The following is a 16,267-nucleotide window of genomic DNA, read 5'->3' on the forward strand; positions in this document are numbered from 1 at the left end:
CCAAAGCAAAAATCGTTTCAGCAATAAGCCAGAAGCTATTTTTATATAATTCGAACCAGCTTGGTTCGAACTCCATTTCTACATAATTCGAACCAGCTTGTATTAAAAATGGGCAGAAGAGTATTGTATTAAAAAATAATTACAAATATTTTTTTAATAAATTTATTTAAATTATACCACAAAAAAATATTTTATTCTATGCAAAATAATTTAAAAAATGGCTTAAAAGCTGTTAGAAGTACTATAAAAATTTGTAATGTCCTAATGACTTAGGACATTAAAGAAATACTCCACATAGTCACTAATAATTTAGAAATTAAAGAAAAAATATTTTTATCATGTATTTACCTAAATCACTAGAATATTACAAACTTTTATAGTACTCATAACATCTTTTAAGCCATTTTTTAAAATTATTTTGTATAGAATAAAATATATTTTTTAATTATTTTGTATGGAATAAAATATTTTCTTTCATTTTTAAATTATTATTGACTATGTAGAGTATTTTATTTAAAATTTGAGTACATGCATGTATTTACCTAAGTTATTATAACATTACAAATTTTTATAGTACTCCTAACATTTTTAAGCCATTTTTTTTAAATTGTTTTGCATAGGATAAAATATTTTTTGTAGTATAATTTAAAAAAATTTATTAAAAAATATTCATGAACTATTAAAAATGGACAGAAAAGTATTGTATGGAATTCAAATTGATAGCTCATTAATATTTTAAAGAAGTCTCGTAATTAAATATTTTGTTAACTTTTTTTTAACGTATGAAATAAAAATATATTTTTTAATTTTTTAATTATTAATTTTTTTAATAAATTTTTTAATAAATTTTTTAATAAATTATTAATTTTTTAACAGCATAATTCGAATTATACCATGAATTACTGTGTGTAATTCGAACCAAGCTGGTTCGAATTAGTGTGTGCGTGTGTTTGTGTGTAATTCGAACCAAGCTGGTTCGAATTATGTGTAATTCGAACCAAGCTGGTTCGAATTATGTGTGTGTATGTGTTTGTATATAATTCGAACCAAGCTGGTTCGAATTATGTAGAAATGGAGTTCGAACCAAGCTGGTTCGAATTATATAAAAATAGCTTCTGGCTTATTGCTGAAACGATTTTTGCTTTGGCGTATTTACGTTATTTTTTGACTCATTTGGCTTAATATGGTTTTTTACCCTAAATATTATTATAAAAAGAGTAATGAATGATATGGGATAACACATGCTACCTGTGATGCAGCAAAATAGTGAGAAGTGAAATAATCTTGGATTTAATTTAGTCATTGCCCTGAACCTGAAGAACAAGGCAACTGGTTGGGAACACTTGTCTCTTTTTCATAATGTCTAGATTCACTGCTGGTCCTCCCTCTTATTCACGAGTTGTTGATGCTGCTTAATTATGTTGCAACAACAATATCAATGAAATGAAATAACTACCTCTTTATTGGGTTCTATAGATTGTCATAAAGGAATATTGATTCCTCCAATTATTATGTAGATTGTTATATATTATATTTTCATGATATTAGTTTATATATACTTGCTAATTGACACTACAAATTGTTCAATAACTATCTGGATTAACGAAAATCTTTAGGGGGATAAAAACTTCTAATTAGTTACCATTTTTGAGTTGAAGGAAAGTAATATCTGAAAGAGATTTCGATGATAAAATTAGTCGTTAGATAAGAGGTATTAAAATTATGATAGATGACATGGTTTTTATAGACGTTTTATCTTATCTATACATTGTATATTTTAAAAGAATTTATATTATATTATCTTAAATTTGACTAAATATAATTAGAGTCGAATAATTTTTAACTTAAATTATATTTATAAAGAGGTGCGTGTATTTAGATGGATAAAATATTTTAGATTACTAAAACATATAACACAACAGTTAAGGTATAAATCAAATGGCAGATTTAGTTGTTTCTTAAAAGTTGTACTGACTTATTAAAATTTATCTCTTAATAGTTATATTAATTTATCAGATTTGTTTTCTAAATATTACATTGATTTATTGAAATTAATCTCTTAAAAGCTATAGCGACTCATTGAGATCTACATCTTAAAATTTAACGATATCTGTCTCTTAACAACAGCTGAGGCATGAATCAGATGGCAAATTTGGCTGATTCTTGAAAGTTGTACTGACTACTGAAATCTGTCTCTTAACAACTATATTGACTCATCGAGATTCGTCTTTTAAAGGATGCATTGAATTACCGAGATTAGGCTCTTAAAACTACACTAACTCACTGAAATCTACTTATTAAAACTCACCAATATCTGCTTCTTAATACAACAGTTGAGGTATGGATCTTTTGGGTGTTTCTTAAAAGTTATACCGACTCACTGAAATTTGTCTCTTAACAGCTGTATTGATTCACCGAGATTTATTTTCTAAAAGCTGCACTGATTTTTCGAGATCTGCTTCTTAACACAATAATTAAGGTATGAATCAGATGACAGATTTGACTGTTTCTTAAAAGTTGTGTCAACTCACTAAAATCTCTCTTAACAATTATATTAACTCATCGATACTTGTCTCTTAAAAATTACACTGACTCATCGAAATCTATCTCTTAAAATTTATCAAAATCTACCTCTTAAAAATTGCATCAATTTACCGAAATCTATTTTTTATATGCTGGAGCGACTCATCAAAAGTTACTTCTTTAAAAATTGCACTTATTTACCAAATTCAATTTTTAGTTAAGACTATGGTATGATTTAAGAGTCCTATAATGTGGATCAATAAATGGATGAGTAGCGTAAAAATAGAAAAAAAAAAGCTAAAAAATTTGTATTTTTTATTATTTTATTATAACAAAATTAGCAAATTTGTATTTTTTACTACAATTTAGAGTAAATAGCTATCAACTTTGCAAGTCCTTTTGATTTACTCGAGTAGAGTTATTATTAAATTTTTATATTATAAAGTAACATTAAGAAAAAAAGACAAGAATAAGAGAAAGAATAATATAATGATATACTACAAAATTATATGACAAGGCATGAATGTGGTCCTCATTAGTGTATCTAAAGATTGTGAACACACAACTTTGTATTAAAATATATGTATCTATATATAGTATGTCATAATACCCATATTGATGATCTAATCCATAGTATCGTGTCATTAACATTTCAATGCCATTGTGGCAAAGAGTTACACATATCATATCACTACCAAACTCTTTTGTTTATATATTTAAACATTCTATATTAGTTTGATACTAATATGAGATTCTACTATTCTAGGAGACTCTTAAAATAATAGTTTAGAAAAATACCTAATAACATAAAAAAATATTATTTATACACTAAAATCAGCCAAAAAAAATAATAATAATAAAGGTCAATGAAGAAATGTTGCAATTTTTGGTCTTGGAGTCAAATAATTTTTATGATTTACTAAGATATATAACAAGTGTGTTATATAATAATACCAAAGAAAGAAATGCACAAAATTAATTAAATTTCTAACTATATATGCATAAACTTTATCTCTACAAAATATAAATATAACTTTCCTTGAACCTTGAAAATAACCTCTACGAATGATGTTTTGCAAACAAAACGAAGGAATAAATTGATTGTTTCATATGAAAGTGAAGCTTTTTCATCATATGGGTTTGTATTATTAGGGTTTTGAATTTACATTGCAAGACAAATCATTTTCATCATCACTATCTCTCAACTTTTTAGATGGTCAAATTTTCACAATATACCACAATCACATCTTTACTTAAGACAATTGTGTTTCAATAATGTTAAAGAATTTTCAGAAGACTTGGGTTTTAAATATTAATGACCTTTTCTTTTTCTAAGTGAGAAATAGTACAAGTCCTAAATTTTTTTGTTAATCAATTAAGTTAATTTAACAAAATAAAAATCAATTAAAATTAATATTATTTTAAGTATTATTATTTAATTTAGTTAGACTTAGTCGATAAAAAAAATTTAAATACATAATATTATTTTTATTTAAAATCAGAATTTAGTAGTTAAAAAATATGATTTTCTTTTTAAATTTTGTTTTAAAGTTCTTCACTCAATATACAAATTGCACTATTCACTTATCATTCTCTTCCCTCCTCTATTTCTCTTATAAACACACCACTTTCCCCATTTTCCCTTCTCTCAACTAAGAGTAACACCCTTCTCCAAATTTCAGTCCCAATTCCAAAATTCCCTTTTGTTATGTTCTTCAGTCAGATCCCTAATCCTTTCATTCTTATCTACATCAACAAAAGATAGAAAAAAAATGGAATAAGAAAAGAAAAATCTCATCTTTATCATACCCATGGGACGGTTCCTTCCCTTTACCAAATACCCTTCAACAAAATTTTCAGTTAAAGATTTCTGACTCGGTTTCCATTGATCAATTTTCTCCTTGTAACCTAATTTCCCGAACCCTAACTGGGGTTCTGTTTTTTCTCCCCTATTTTCAAATGCAGAACCCTAATTGGCTCCGATTCCTTAAATATCGCTTAATCCCTAACTTTTATCCATAGCAGAAAAAAAAAACCTGAAAATCTAACTGCTAGGGTTCTTCCCCCGACATATCTTACTAAGGTTTTCACAAAAATCCCATTTTTCTTCTCTCATGGTGGGAAACGACGATGCTGGTGACCGGAGAGTGTTTTGGAGGTCGGCGTCGTGGTCCTCCTCTCGCACCGGCACCGCTTCCAGCAATAACCCATCCGGTGAGGCGGATCCAAATTCCTGCGGCGGAGACACTGTCACCGGCCAGAATCGCAAGTTCTGTCCGCCGCCACTTACGCCGCGATCGCAGCAGAGTTCCAAGTCCCGGTCGAGCCTGCCGCCCCTCCAGCCGCTTTCGATAGCCCGGCGGAGCCTCGATGAGTGGCCGCAGGCGAGCTCTGATGACATTGGGGAGTGGTTGCCCCCACAGCCGCCGTTGACCCCCGGTGGCGGCATGAGAGGTAACCCTGGTGAAAGGTTGAAACTTGATCTCTCCTCAATTCAGATGAACAATGATAGGAATTGCAATAATGGCAGTAATAGTAGTGGTAATAATAATAGTTGTAACAATAATGGTGTTAGTGGACTCTTGAAGAGAGATAGAATTGCATTTTTTGATAAGGAGTGTTCAAAGGTTGCTGAACATGTTTACCTTGGTGGTGATGCTGTTGCTAAGAATAGGGATATATTGAAACAGAATGGGATCACTCATATCTTGAACTGTGTTGGTTTTGTGTGCCCCGAGTATTTTAAGGCTGATTTTGTGTATAGAACATTGTGGCTTCAGGATAGTCCTTCAGAGGATATTACTAGTATCTTGTATGATGTGTTTGATTACTTTGAGGATGTTAGGGAACAAGGTGGTAGGGTGTTTGTGCACTGTTGTCAAGGTGTGTCTAGGTCTACTTCGTTGGTGATTGCATACCTCATGTGGAGGGAAGGACAGAGCTTTGATGATGCTTTTCAGTTGGTGAAGGCTGCAAGGGGTATTGCCGATCCGAATATGGGATTTGCTTGCCAGTTGTTGCAGTGCCAGAAGAGGGTGCATGCAGTTCCTCTTAGCCCTACCTCTTTGCTTAGGATGTATAGGATGGCTCCACACTCGCCTTATGATCCTTTGCATCTCGTCCCCAAAATGTTAACGGATCCTTCGCCTTCCGCATTGGACTCCAGGGGAGCCTTTTTTGTACATATTCCCACTGCAATATTTGTTTGGATTGGTATGAAGTGTGATTCCATCATGGAAAGGGATGCCAGAGGTGCTGTTGGTCAGATTATTCGCTATGAGAAAGCCGAAGGACCCGTTAAAGTGATTAGAGAAGCTCAGGAACCTGCTGACTTCTGGGAAGTTTTCTCAAGGTTCTTGCCTTTGATGGATAAATCTTACAGTAAAGTAGAGAGTTTCAAATCAAGTGCTAAGGTTCGGCCTGGTGAGAGGAAAGTGGGCTCCTATGATGTTGATTATGAAGTTTTCCAAAAAGCTATTGTTGGAGGTTTTGTGCCACCATTTCCATCATCAGAGGATGAACATGAAACCCATCTTCCTGCAAGAGAGAGTAGTTGGAGTGCCTTAAGGCGTAAAGTTTCCTCTTCTCATATGAAGGAGATTGTCACAGCCCCTAAGTCATCCCTCCCAAGGGTTTATTCCGATTCCATGTTGTGTATTCATTCAACAAAAACTTCATCTCCATCCTCATCATCTATATCATCATCTTCGCCCTCGTATATCTCTCCAGATTCTGTTTCTTCTGATTCCAATTCTCATTTGAAGTTCTTGTCAGAGGTTTCCCCAGATAACTCTGCAGTTTTGACTGCCAATCCAGTGTCTTCATCTTTGTCCAAGTTTTCTAATTTGACCCTGTTGCAAAGTTCTACTTCCCAACCAGTATCTAATAGTGCCGATATCTGTGATATCAAGTTGTCACATCCTCATTCTCACCCAGCCCCGTTGCCTTTGAAAAAACCATCATCTTCCTTGGCCGAACGCAGGGGTAGTTTGTCAAAGTCTTTGCAGTTGCCTCTAATGAATGATAAAACAGAGGTAACAGATAAACCATTGCCTTTGCATGCTAATCGACAAGATGGGGTTCTTGAGAATGGCAACCTAAGCTGTTCGCAACCATCAGATAGTACATATAATTCTTGTGGAACTAACAATCGTGTCGAGGACACAGGCGCTAATTCAATTAATGTGGACTACAAGGATTCTTTGCCCGTTAGAAAGTCTAGTGAGTTGTCAATATATGGTTCCTCAAGTGGATACTTGAAGCCTACATCATCAGATTCACTTCATAATGGGGATGGCTCATTGCAGTGCAAGATATCCCAAACTCTAGTATACCACTGGCCCAATTTAGAAAAGATCGAGACTTTTGGTGCAAGTCATCTGGAATCTAAAGCTGCTTTTGTTGTGTTCTCTCCAACTTTTGATGTCAACGAGGAAAACATTTTATATTTTTGGATAGGGAGGTCTTTCAGTTGCAATGCTTCACGGGTTCAGTTAATCAGAGGTATAGAGTCAGATTTTGTAGGAGAATTTGACTGGAATCGAATTGGATGTGATGTTCTTACACGGTTAAGTTTGCCGAAGAATACTATTGTCAAGGTATGCCTTTCTCTCTCTTTTATCACGTTCGACTTTTGTCACACCTTGCTGTAACTATAACTCCTTTTTAATAACATGTTGATTGTTAAATTCCTTTTGTGAATAGGTTGTTAGACAGAATGAAGAACCACGAGAGTTCCACTCTTTGCTGAGTTCATTGTAGCGAAAGGATAGTAGCAGAGCCCTCGTCTCCAATAACTTGCATAACCTTTACTGCGTATGCAGCTGTGATTACCTACGTCACTTTCATTCTCTGATTTTGATCTTCCCTTGGGACAAGATATCAAGTGAGGTATTGATAGGCATCTTACAATCTCCATTACTAGTTCAAAATATTTTTCCTTAATCAGTTAATCTTGATTTTTTTTTAATCATGGTAATAGTTCTTTTCTTAAATCTTCTGTGTTGTTTATAACATGTTTAGAACTAACTTAACTATTCTAAACTTAGTTGCAAGTGTGGATTTTGAAACTCTTATTGAATCTCAATAGAAAAGACAAAGCTTTAGCATTGCTGGTTTAATTTTTTTGCATGAAAAATACTAATGAACGTGTGCATGAAATGGTAATTCAAATGTATTTTGTGTTGATGGATACTTTCAAGAATAACAAATTCATGTAACTATTGTTAATACTTGTGTTCAGGGAGGGAATAATAAGTTTGCAGACAATCATGTCATTTCAAAATAGACTTTGGTCATAGATGAGATTGAGAGTTTATTTTGTTTTCGATTTAGAGAAATGATATTTGCACCACCAATAACAAACTTTGTTGCTTGTTGGTTGCAGGAGGTTGCCACTTTGCCAAGTCCATGATCCTAGTTCAGCTTATTGTACAGTGCTTTTACACCTTCAATTTGGACACTTATGTTCTGCATATAGAAAATTCTTGCTTATTCACATTTATTAGATTTAAAGAAAAATGTTCATGCTTTCTCTCATGATACTTTACTTCATATATCCCTGAATCAGGAAGTTCTAGATACAAACAAAGAGATTGGATGATATCAAACTCCTTAATAGCTAGTCAAGTAGTCATGGTATTCTAGAGAGATTTAAAATGTAAAGGAGAAAAAAAGAAACTATGGTAATTTTCTTTTTTTAAAAAAGGAAATACCTTTTATGATACAATGAAATGGCAAACGTGACTTTTAAAAGGGGAAAATTATCTTAATGCTGCAAATAACAAATGAAAATAGTGAACTACCACATAGGGACAAACTTGAGAAAAGTGTGTTGTGCATAGTAAGATTTAATTATTATTTTTAATCATATATTAATTTCTATTTATTAAAGATTGATATAGTTAGACAAAATCATAAAAAATGGGTTGTTTGTTGTGTACTAGTAGTCTTGCAGATTACTACTGTTTTTTTTTTTTTTTTTCAGAGAAGACAAATATTTTACAAATGATAAGAAAAGATAAAATTAAGTTTAAGAAAAAAAAAAAAAGGTTCTATCTTAAACTAAAGGCTAAGAGTAAGTTTGAAATTTAATTACAAAAAATCTCAAAACTCCTAGAAACCGAGACAGATTTGAGCTTCTTTTGTTTCTGCATCCTTCGAGATTCCTACACTAGATAGAGTCATTTATAATAAAGAACAAATGGTAGCCATTTAACTCTAAATTTGTATTTTGCAATTAATTGTATACTTGCGTTACCGCTGACATCTCAATTTGAAGAAAACTAGGCACCGCATCAAAAAGCGGTCATACTTAAATGCCACCTTGTCCTATTCTTTCGCTAATTTATACATACAACTATTTGCTGCCTTAAATATATACCTAACTCCATCACAATATTTGATTCAATGTTAAAGAACAATACTTAAGGCTGAGTTTGTTTATAGAGATATAATACTGAGAAAAGAATATAGAGATATAAAATTATGTTTGATAAAAAAATATGAATAAATATATTATGTATAGAGATATTAAATTAGTGTATTTTATGTTTATCTTGATAAAAAGAATACAGAGACACTAATAAAAGACACAATTTATTTATTTATTTTTTTATTATTCTTGTTAATTTTTTATAATTATATTTTTTATTATTATATTTTTCATCTTAAATTTTTTAAATAGAAAAAATAAGAATAAATTAAATTTTTATAATTTATTTTAGTTTATCACCAAATAAAATACAAGAATACAAAATTTTATATCTCTATTTTTTATGTTTTATTTTTAGTATCTTTGTCTTATCCTGTTCTAAAAAAACAAACACAACCTAAAAGTTAAACACTTCGTAAAATTTGCTATATATATATATTGTAATATCATTTTACATATTTTAGTTATATTTGATTTAGGTAGTTGAACCAATCATTTAGACTGCGTTTAGTTTTAAAAATAAAAAAAAAAGATACAAATGACAAAAATAAAAAAATTAGTATTTTTATATTTTATTTAATAATAAATTAAATATAAAAATAAAATAAATATTACAAAATTTAATTTATCTTTATTTTTGATACAAAATTTGAAATAAAAAATAAAATAATAAAAAATATAGTTATCAAAATTTAATAATAACAATAATAAAAAAATAAAAAAATTATATTTTCCTTCCGTATTTCAAAACACAATATCTGTTTATGTCTTATTTTGTATATGACTTAAGAGCTAATCCATCCTGAATTTAAGTTTTATTTAAGAGTCTGTCAGCCAATAATTTGATGCATGTACAAGATGAGATTGGAATTTCTAGCACTTGCTTAAACGGATGAGGGAGCTCACTATCCGACTAACCCAAGTTGGTTTGTGGGTTTTTTTTGAGATAGTTTTAAAAGGGCTTTGTTGGGGCTCATGGGCCATAGCCGCTCTCAACAACAGATTCGAACAGGGGTCCAAAACTCATGTTTCGGGTCACTGCGATGACAAGGTTATTCCCGTAATTTCGTGTTCTGTATAAATCTCGTATCCACGTAATGTTCACAAATCCAAAACCCTAGTCTTCAGCAGCTGCACCAGCTCTTCCAACTGTAAGCTTTCTTACTCTCAACTGATTCAGATTCAGATTCACATGCACTTACCTATTCGATTTGTTATAGCCACCCATAAGTTTTATTACTGAATCAGAAGAGCCATTGTTGAATTTGAATATTTGAACTTCTCATTGATTTCTGTATTTTTCCTCTTTTTTTAACCTTATTTTATGCTTTAACGGGTTTATTCAATTTATCGATATATGCATGTGCAGGAGCTTGTAAGAAGGGTAGCTGAGCGTTTGCAATGGCTCCCGCTAAGGGTAAATTCAAATTTAAACATTTTTTATTGGTTTTATTGTCCAATTTTTCATGTACATACTTTATCTTCCTTTTAATGTGCCTTTGTGTGTTTGTGCTAATGTTAATTGGTTAATTGTTATCCATTTGTTATTTTATTTTATTTTTTTGTTTGGTATTTGGTCAATAGGGCTCTGAGTTTTGAATTGTACATAACACTGATAAATAACTTAGAATATGAATAAGTGAACCTAATTTACAGGACATGGATGTGCTCATTTCCTTGGTTTGTACCTGAACTAATGATAACCATTTTATAATTTCTTAAACTTTTCTCTTTAGACTTGTGTTAGGGACTTGGGTATTATGGGGTGCTCAAAGTCCTACATCGAGTAGTATGGGATGCTTGATGTTGTATATAAGGAGAGTGGTTCTTCCCCCTTAACAGCTAGCTTTTAAGGTGTGGTTTCTCACTTTCCTTAGATACCTAACAACTTGTTTTTGGAGTATTTCCTGAGACATTGGCAAACAATTTCTTTAGTTTTATGTATACTGTGATTTTCACTATGTTCAGCACTCATCTTGACAGATTCCCCAATGTGTTATATAAGCTTGACAATACATTAGTTTAGTGTATTATTTTTATAAATGTCGATTTAGCAGTATAGGAGCAAATATTCCAAATCATTTTAAAATAGTGAATCTAACAAGCTTGTTGTTCTTGTGTAGCTGATAATACCAAAAAGGCTGATCCCAAAGCTCAGGCTTTGAAGGCAGCCAAGGCTGTTAAATCAGGTGGCAAAGTCTTTAAAAAGAAAGCTAATAAGATCAGGACCAAAGTCACATTTCACCGACCAAAGACACTCAAGAAGGACAGGAACCCTAAGTATCCTCGCATCAGTGCACCACCAAGAAACAAGTTGGACCATTATCAGATTCTTAAGTTTCCTCTTACCACAGAGTCTGCAATGAAGAAGATTGAGGATAACAACACACTGGTTTTCATTGTTGACCTCCGTGCTGACAAAAAGAAGATTAAAGATGCCGTCAAGAAAATGTATGATATTCAAGCCAAGAAAGTTAATACCTTGATCAGGTAACGGACAATACAATGCATTTCAATTCTGCTACATGTAAACTTTGCTAGTTGCTGTTTTCTAGCATCCTTGGAATTAATACAATACTAATATTAATCATTTATATGTCAATGTTACAAGATTGTGTTTCTTATGTTAATCGAATGCAGACTGCTTCGTTGCATGGATTGTAATATTTGGGTGTGTTATAATGTTTTAACAAACTTTTCATTTCCTTATATGCAGGCCGGATGGAACGAAGAAAGCCTATGTGAGGTTGACTCCGGATTACGACGCTTTGGATGTAGCCAACAAAATTGGCATAATCTAAGTTGTGCTGCTTTATTTGAGAAAAGTCCATCAATGGTTGCTTAGATAGTTGTTCTTGTTATACAGGCCCCTTTTGCTAGGACTCTTTGTTATCCATATGTATCAACTAATGAATTGTCTATTCAATTTTGGGAGTTATTTTATGAACTCAATTTTATACCGTGGCAATCTATTCTTGATCGACCTTTTGATTTAGAACCATTAGAGTGTTTAATTTGCAGCATAAGGTGCTTTGCCTTGCCTTGGTCCAATAATATTGGATGAAAAAGTTATTTTGATTGTGCCCAACTGAAACCGTTATATTAGCCACGTATTTGTATCACAATTTCAGAAAGTTATAATTAGGACAAGCCAAATAGGGAATGTGTGGTTCTGATGTAAAATATTCCATCAAATTATTATCAGTTATAACAATAGAAATGAATAAAATGCAAAGCACCAATTTATCTGAAATTCGATAATTTTTTTTGTTTATCCTTTTTGAGAACAAATAATAGTTATATTTTGTTCTTTTTGTACAATGCATTGCTCAATTCAGCATACACTATTTGCAACAAGTTATAAGCAAAATCGACACTGAACTCTCCAAAATGAACATTCTCGCTTATAGAAGAGTTCTTTATCTCTAATACAAAATGGTTATAAATGGTGATATTATCAAACATTGAAAATCTTGAAGGAATCTATAACTGTCTGCAGTCTGTCCTTCATCTTCCCCCATCTTCTCTCATTGGCTCCTGTGGTCAATGTGTAAAATTTACCTGCAATGTTTAACAACTCAGTGTGTGTTCAAAAGAATTTAACTCAATAGCACAAGGAACAAAATCATATGATGTTATAGTTAATAATGAATCTAATTGTTCTTCACCACTCAATAGTGTTTGCTCTATTTCATGGTCACTCTCACTTTTTGGCACATTCAAAAGTAATGATCCAACCATACCATTGCCAATGGAAACTGTGCTAAGAGCATGCCGAGTATAGTTCGGAGCTTGCGCTATGAACTCGAATCGATAATATGCTTTTCCATCAATATCTTGCTGTAACATCAAAAGATGGTGCATGCTATTATCAGTGTTTTGTAGTTGTTTTATAAATATATATAAGAGCTCAAACCCCAAAAATTAGAAAGAAATGAATGAATGAGTCTTGTGACAAAGAAATATGATGACAACATAAAGTGTGTTGGAAAATTTTCATTTAGCAAGATCTCATATCATTCATGGACAAAGCTATGCGCAAACCAAATTCCATAAGAATCATGTGACAAATATACTAGCTTCAACTTGCTTAAAAAATTTACTGACGTGTCGTACAAGCTGTCTATTTCGATCATTAAACGAAAAGCAACAAGCAGCACTGAATGAAATCCAAAATTTCCAATGGTAGTAAAGGAACTGATAATATTTTACTACTTCAAATAACTATATATCCTCAGTAAAGTTTGATATTCGAAATGAAATGAAACTAGCAGAACATAGTAGTACAAGGGACGAGAATTCATAGCTGAACAACAAACCTCTGTTGCCTCAATTATCTTTGTTTTCTGGGTTGGAGGAGCCAAAACCTTCTTGATTAGAGTTTCACCAACCTACAAAACAAACTTAAAGGAATAACTCCTTTCGTTCGGTTCAAGATATCAAAATAAGAGGAGGCCTAAATAGTTTCTTCCGATCGTTTCTAAATTTGGTAACTGTTTGTTGGTTGGTTGTGTATTTCATTATAGTTCTATAAACACAATGCAACTTGCACTGATACAAGGCAAACCTGTTGAGGGGACCCGAATTCTCGAATATCCTGTTTGCCGGTTGGGATCATATTTACACTAACACTTTCAAGGGGTTCGATGACATCTTTGAACACCTTATCTTGACCTTCAATCACTACCTCCTGCCATCCAAAAGGGTAGAGAAATTGGTATCCGTCTTTCTTATCCAATACCGGCAGGTACCCTTTCTTATTTTCTGCAGCAACTGAGCAATATCAAGCGAAAATCCACGATATATCAGGCATCGGCATTTAGGTAAGTTAAGAGGTGAAGAAGATGCAATAACTTCCAACATATGGAAAACTCAACTGCTTAAAATGCAATCTTACAGGAGTATGAATGTTGGTTGAACAAAAAAACCAAAGGGGTTGTAGAACCAATGGCGATTACTTGACGCCTTCCAGGTCTATCTGCCAAACCGTCACAAAAGATTAGACAAAGATCATACCAATTCAGAATTCATAAAATCTTCTACCTAAGTTCCCTATCATGCTATGCTGAGTTTTCTTGAAGAAAAATAAACAACAATCCTACTTCTCACTACAGTCCATATTGACATTGTTATTAGGCATTTGGTTTGTACGAAAAATCGACATCACCTTTCTAAACTACACCTTAATCTAGTGTTTTCATTGATTGGAAAATCATAAAAGGAGAAATTGTTGGCAAAAACAAGTTCATTGAGTTCCTTGCATACCCTTTTAGAAGTTAAAAATAAAAAATAAAAATAAGACAGCAACATAGTGCCAATGATGCAAAACAAACAGATTAATTCTAAAGTTCTAGTCACAATAAAATGTGTACTATACACTAAACACTACACACTACACACTATACACTATACAACATTTTATGAAATAATGATAGCTGTGAAAGGGAGACAAAAATTGACCTTGGGAAAGTGACCCTGTTGAATTAGATTGTGATGGAACTTGTGCAGCTTTGACAATGAAAGAAATGCTCTCTCTTCTAGAGAAACGAGAAGAACCATGCTTCTGTAACAAGCACAAATTAAAAGAGAATGAATCAAACTACAAAGCTAAAACATATGAAAGAGAGAGAGAGAGAGAGATGGTGTACCTGAGGGAAAGAATTATGGAAGAGGGTTTGGTGAAGTGTAGGAGAATTCTGGAGGGAAGCCATTGTTATTATGGCTTTGGAAAATGCAGAGAGAAAGTGAAACTAGTGTTGTTTGATTCTTAATGCATTCTATCTTTGTGGTGGAGGAGAACCCTTGTGACTTGGACTTATCCTTTTATGCTATAGTGTGTTAGTGTCCATGTGGATGTTCCATATCTTATTTACTTTTCTTTTTTCCTTTGAGATTGTAATGTGTAATTTAGTACAAAACAAAGTACTAGGTAAAGTGTGTTCATGTTGTTGAAAAACATAACAATCACTAAAGTAGTCAAGTTTTGAGATGAAATAGTTCATGCCGAAAAAATTTCATTAAAATTCTTATATTAATGATAAGAAGAAGATTACAGCCATTTTAGTTTTGGACTTATGATTAATATTTTTTGATAAATTTAAAAATGAGTTATTTTTGATGATATTGCAATATATTTCTATGAAAATTAAATTCATATGTCAATACTTCAACATTATAAATCACTACTATTTTAAATTTTTAATAGTTTATTTTAAAATCTTACCTCTAATATTCATGTCTATCCTTTTATAATTAAATGAAGGATACTATTCTACTCTAAAATATAAGAAAACTTGTAGTCTAATTAATTAGACTTTAAAAATAAATAAACAAATATATTTAATGTTTAGGGAAAGACGAGATTTGGAAAAGTCAAATCAAATAGTCAAAGAGTCTACAAAGGAAAACCATATATTGTTTTGTTTTTTTTTTTTTTACAAAACGGATCAAATGTTAATTTGGAGCTATAGTGAGGGTAAAAGAGTCATTTTCAATAACAAAGAAAACTGACACACCTTTTATATTAACTGTAAAAAAATTGAATTTATTTCGCTAAATCATTTTTATAAATTTAATTTTGATATATTATGTATAAAATAAATTTTATATTTTTATCTAATTATATAATATTATATTAATAAAAATAATTATTGTTATATTAATTACTCAGACAATTATTTAAAAATTAAATATAATTAAATAATTATATAAAATATTTTATACTCTATCAAAATCAAAGGTATTTTTTATTTTAGAAAAAAATTTAACTAATTTATATCTTAAAAAATATAAATTAATATTATCAATTAAGTAAATTTATATAGAAAGAAGATATAAAATTTAAAATGTTAATATATTTATTTTTTATTTATTAAAATAAAATTAAAAAATTTATACTAAAATAAACTAAATCCAAAAAATAAAGATGGAAATTCAAGTGCAGTTGACTTCATGTAAAGTTGATAGGCGAGAGCTGTTAGATGATTTGACTAGAGATATCAATATTACTCAAATCCAGGGGTACGCACTATCCGCCCCGCTATATATATAATGGTTATATATATTTTAGCGGGACGAGTTCTTAAGAGGGGCGGGGCGGGGTCGGGTTTAGGCACTATCCGCCCCGCTATATATATAATATATATAATATATATAAAATAATTAATAAATAATTAAAAATATTGTATCATATTTAAATTTACTTTAATTTATGTTGTGTATGTGATAATGGTTATATAAATTTTAAAATTTTATTTTATTTATTGGATTTTAATAATTATAGGGACGGTAGGGGCGGAGCGGGTTAGGGTT

The 16,267-nt window shown here is 31.4% G+C and overlaps 3 protein-coding genes across 3 annotated transcripts; 2 read left to right on the top strand and 1 right to left on the bottom strand.

Moving 5' to 3' along the window:
- The first annotated feature begins 4,128 nt into the window (after nucleotides 1-4,128).
- On the top strand, nucleotides 4,129-8,054 carry LOC130974222 (protein-tyrosine-phosphatase MKP1). Its single transcript, XM_057899008.1, has 3 exons — nucleotides 4,129-7,121; nucleotides 7,228-7,413; nucleotides 7,910-8,054. The coding sequence occupies exons 1-2, from the start codon at nucleotides 4,638-4,640 to the stop codon at nucleotides 7,282-7,284; spliced, it is 2,541 nt and encodes an 846-aa protein (XP_057754991.1). The 5' UTR covers nucleotides 4,129-4,637; the 3' UTR covers nucleotides 7,285-7,413; nucleotides 7,910-8,054.
- A 2,004-nt stretch (nucleotides 8,055-10,058) lies between these two features.
- LOC130976383 (60S ribosomal protein L23a-like) lies at nucleotides 10,059-11,908 on the top strand. The gene is made up of 4 exons (XM_057901233.1): nucleotides 10,059-10,107; nucleotides 10,326-10,373; nucleotides 11,080-11,446; nucleotides 11,673-11,908. The coding sequence occupies exons 2-4, from the start codon at nucleotides 10,358-10,360 to the stop codon at nucleotides 11,755-11,757; spliced, it is 468 nt and encodes a 155-aa protein (XP_057757216.1). The 5' UTR covers nucleotides 10,059-10,107; nucleotides 10,326-10,357; the 3' UTR covers nucleotides 11,758-11,908.
- A 290-nt stretch (nucleotides 11,909-12,198) lies between these two features.
- Nucleotides 12,199-14,777, bottom strand: LOC130976382 (psbP-like protein 1, chloroplastic). The gene is made up of 7 exons (XM_057901232.1): nucleotides 14,605-14,777; nucleotides 14,417-14,519; nucleotides 13,854-13,934; nucleotides 13,524-13,729; nucleotides 13,276-13,347; nucleotides 12,700-12,796; nucleotides 12,199-12,517 (listed from the first exon to the last, which is right to left on the bottom strand). Exons 1-7 carry the CDS (start codon nucleotides 14,665-14,667, stop codon nucleotides 12,414-12,416), a joined length of 726 nt encoding a protein of 241 aa, XP_057757215.1. The 5' UTR covers nucleotides 14,668-14,777; the 3' UTR covers nucleotides 12,199-12,413.
- Nucleotides 14,778-16,267: the final 1,490 nt, after the last annotated feature.

This window comes from Arachis stenosperma, chromosome 4 (assembly GCF_014773155.1).
Source record: "Arachis stenosperma cultivar V10309 chromosome 4, arast.V10309.gnm1.PFL2, whole genome shotgun sequence".
Lineage (NCBI taxonomy): Eukaryota > Viridiplantae > Streptophyta > Magnoliopsida > Fabales > Fabaceae > Arachis > Arachis stenosperma.

Coding starts and splice junctions, on each gene's coding strand:
- LOC130974222 (XM_057899008.1), top strand. CDS start 4,638: ATGGTGGGAAACGACGATGCTGGTGACCGGAGAGTGTTTTGGAGGTCG. Junction 7,122..7,227: donor CGAAGAATACTATTGTCAAG/GTATGCCTTTCT, acceptor TTTTGTGAATAG/GTTGTTAGACAGAATGAAGA.
- LOC130976383 (XM_057901233.1), top strand. Junction 11,447..11,672: donor AAAGTTAATACCTTGATCAG/GTAACGGACAAT, acceptor CCTTATATGCAG/GCCGGATGGAACGAAGAAAG.
- LOC130976382 (XM_057901232.1), bottom strand. CDS start 14,667: ATGGCTTCCCTCCAGAATTCTCCTACACTTCACCAAACCCTCTTCCAT. Junction 13,730..13,853: donor CAACCAACATTCATACTCCT/GTAAGATTGCAT, acceptor GATATTGCTCAG/TTGCTGCAGAAAATAAGAAA. Junction 12,518..12,699: donor CACAGTTTCCATTGGCAATG/GTATGGTTGGAT, acceptor TAAACATTGCAG/GTAAATTTTACACATTGACC.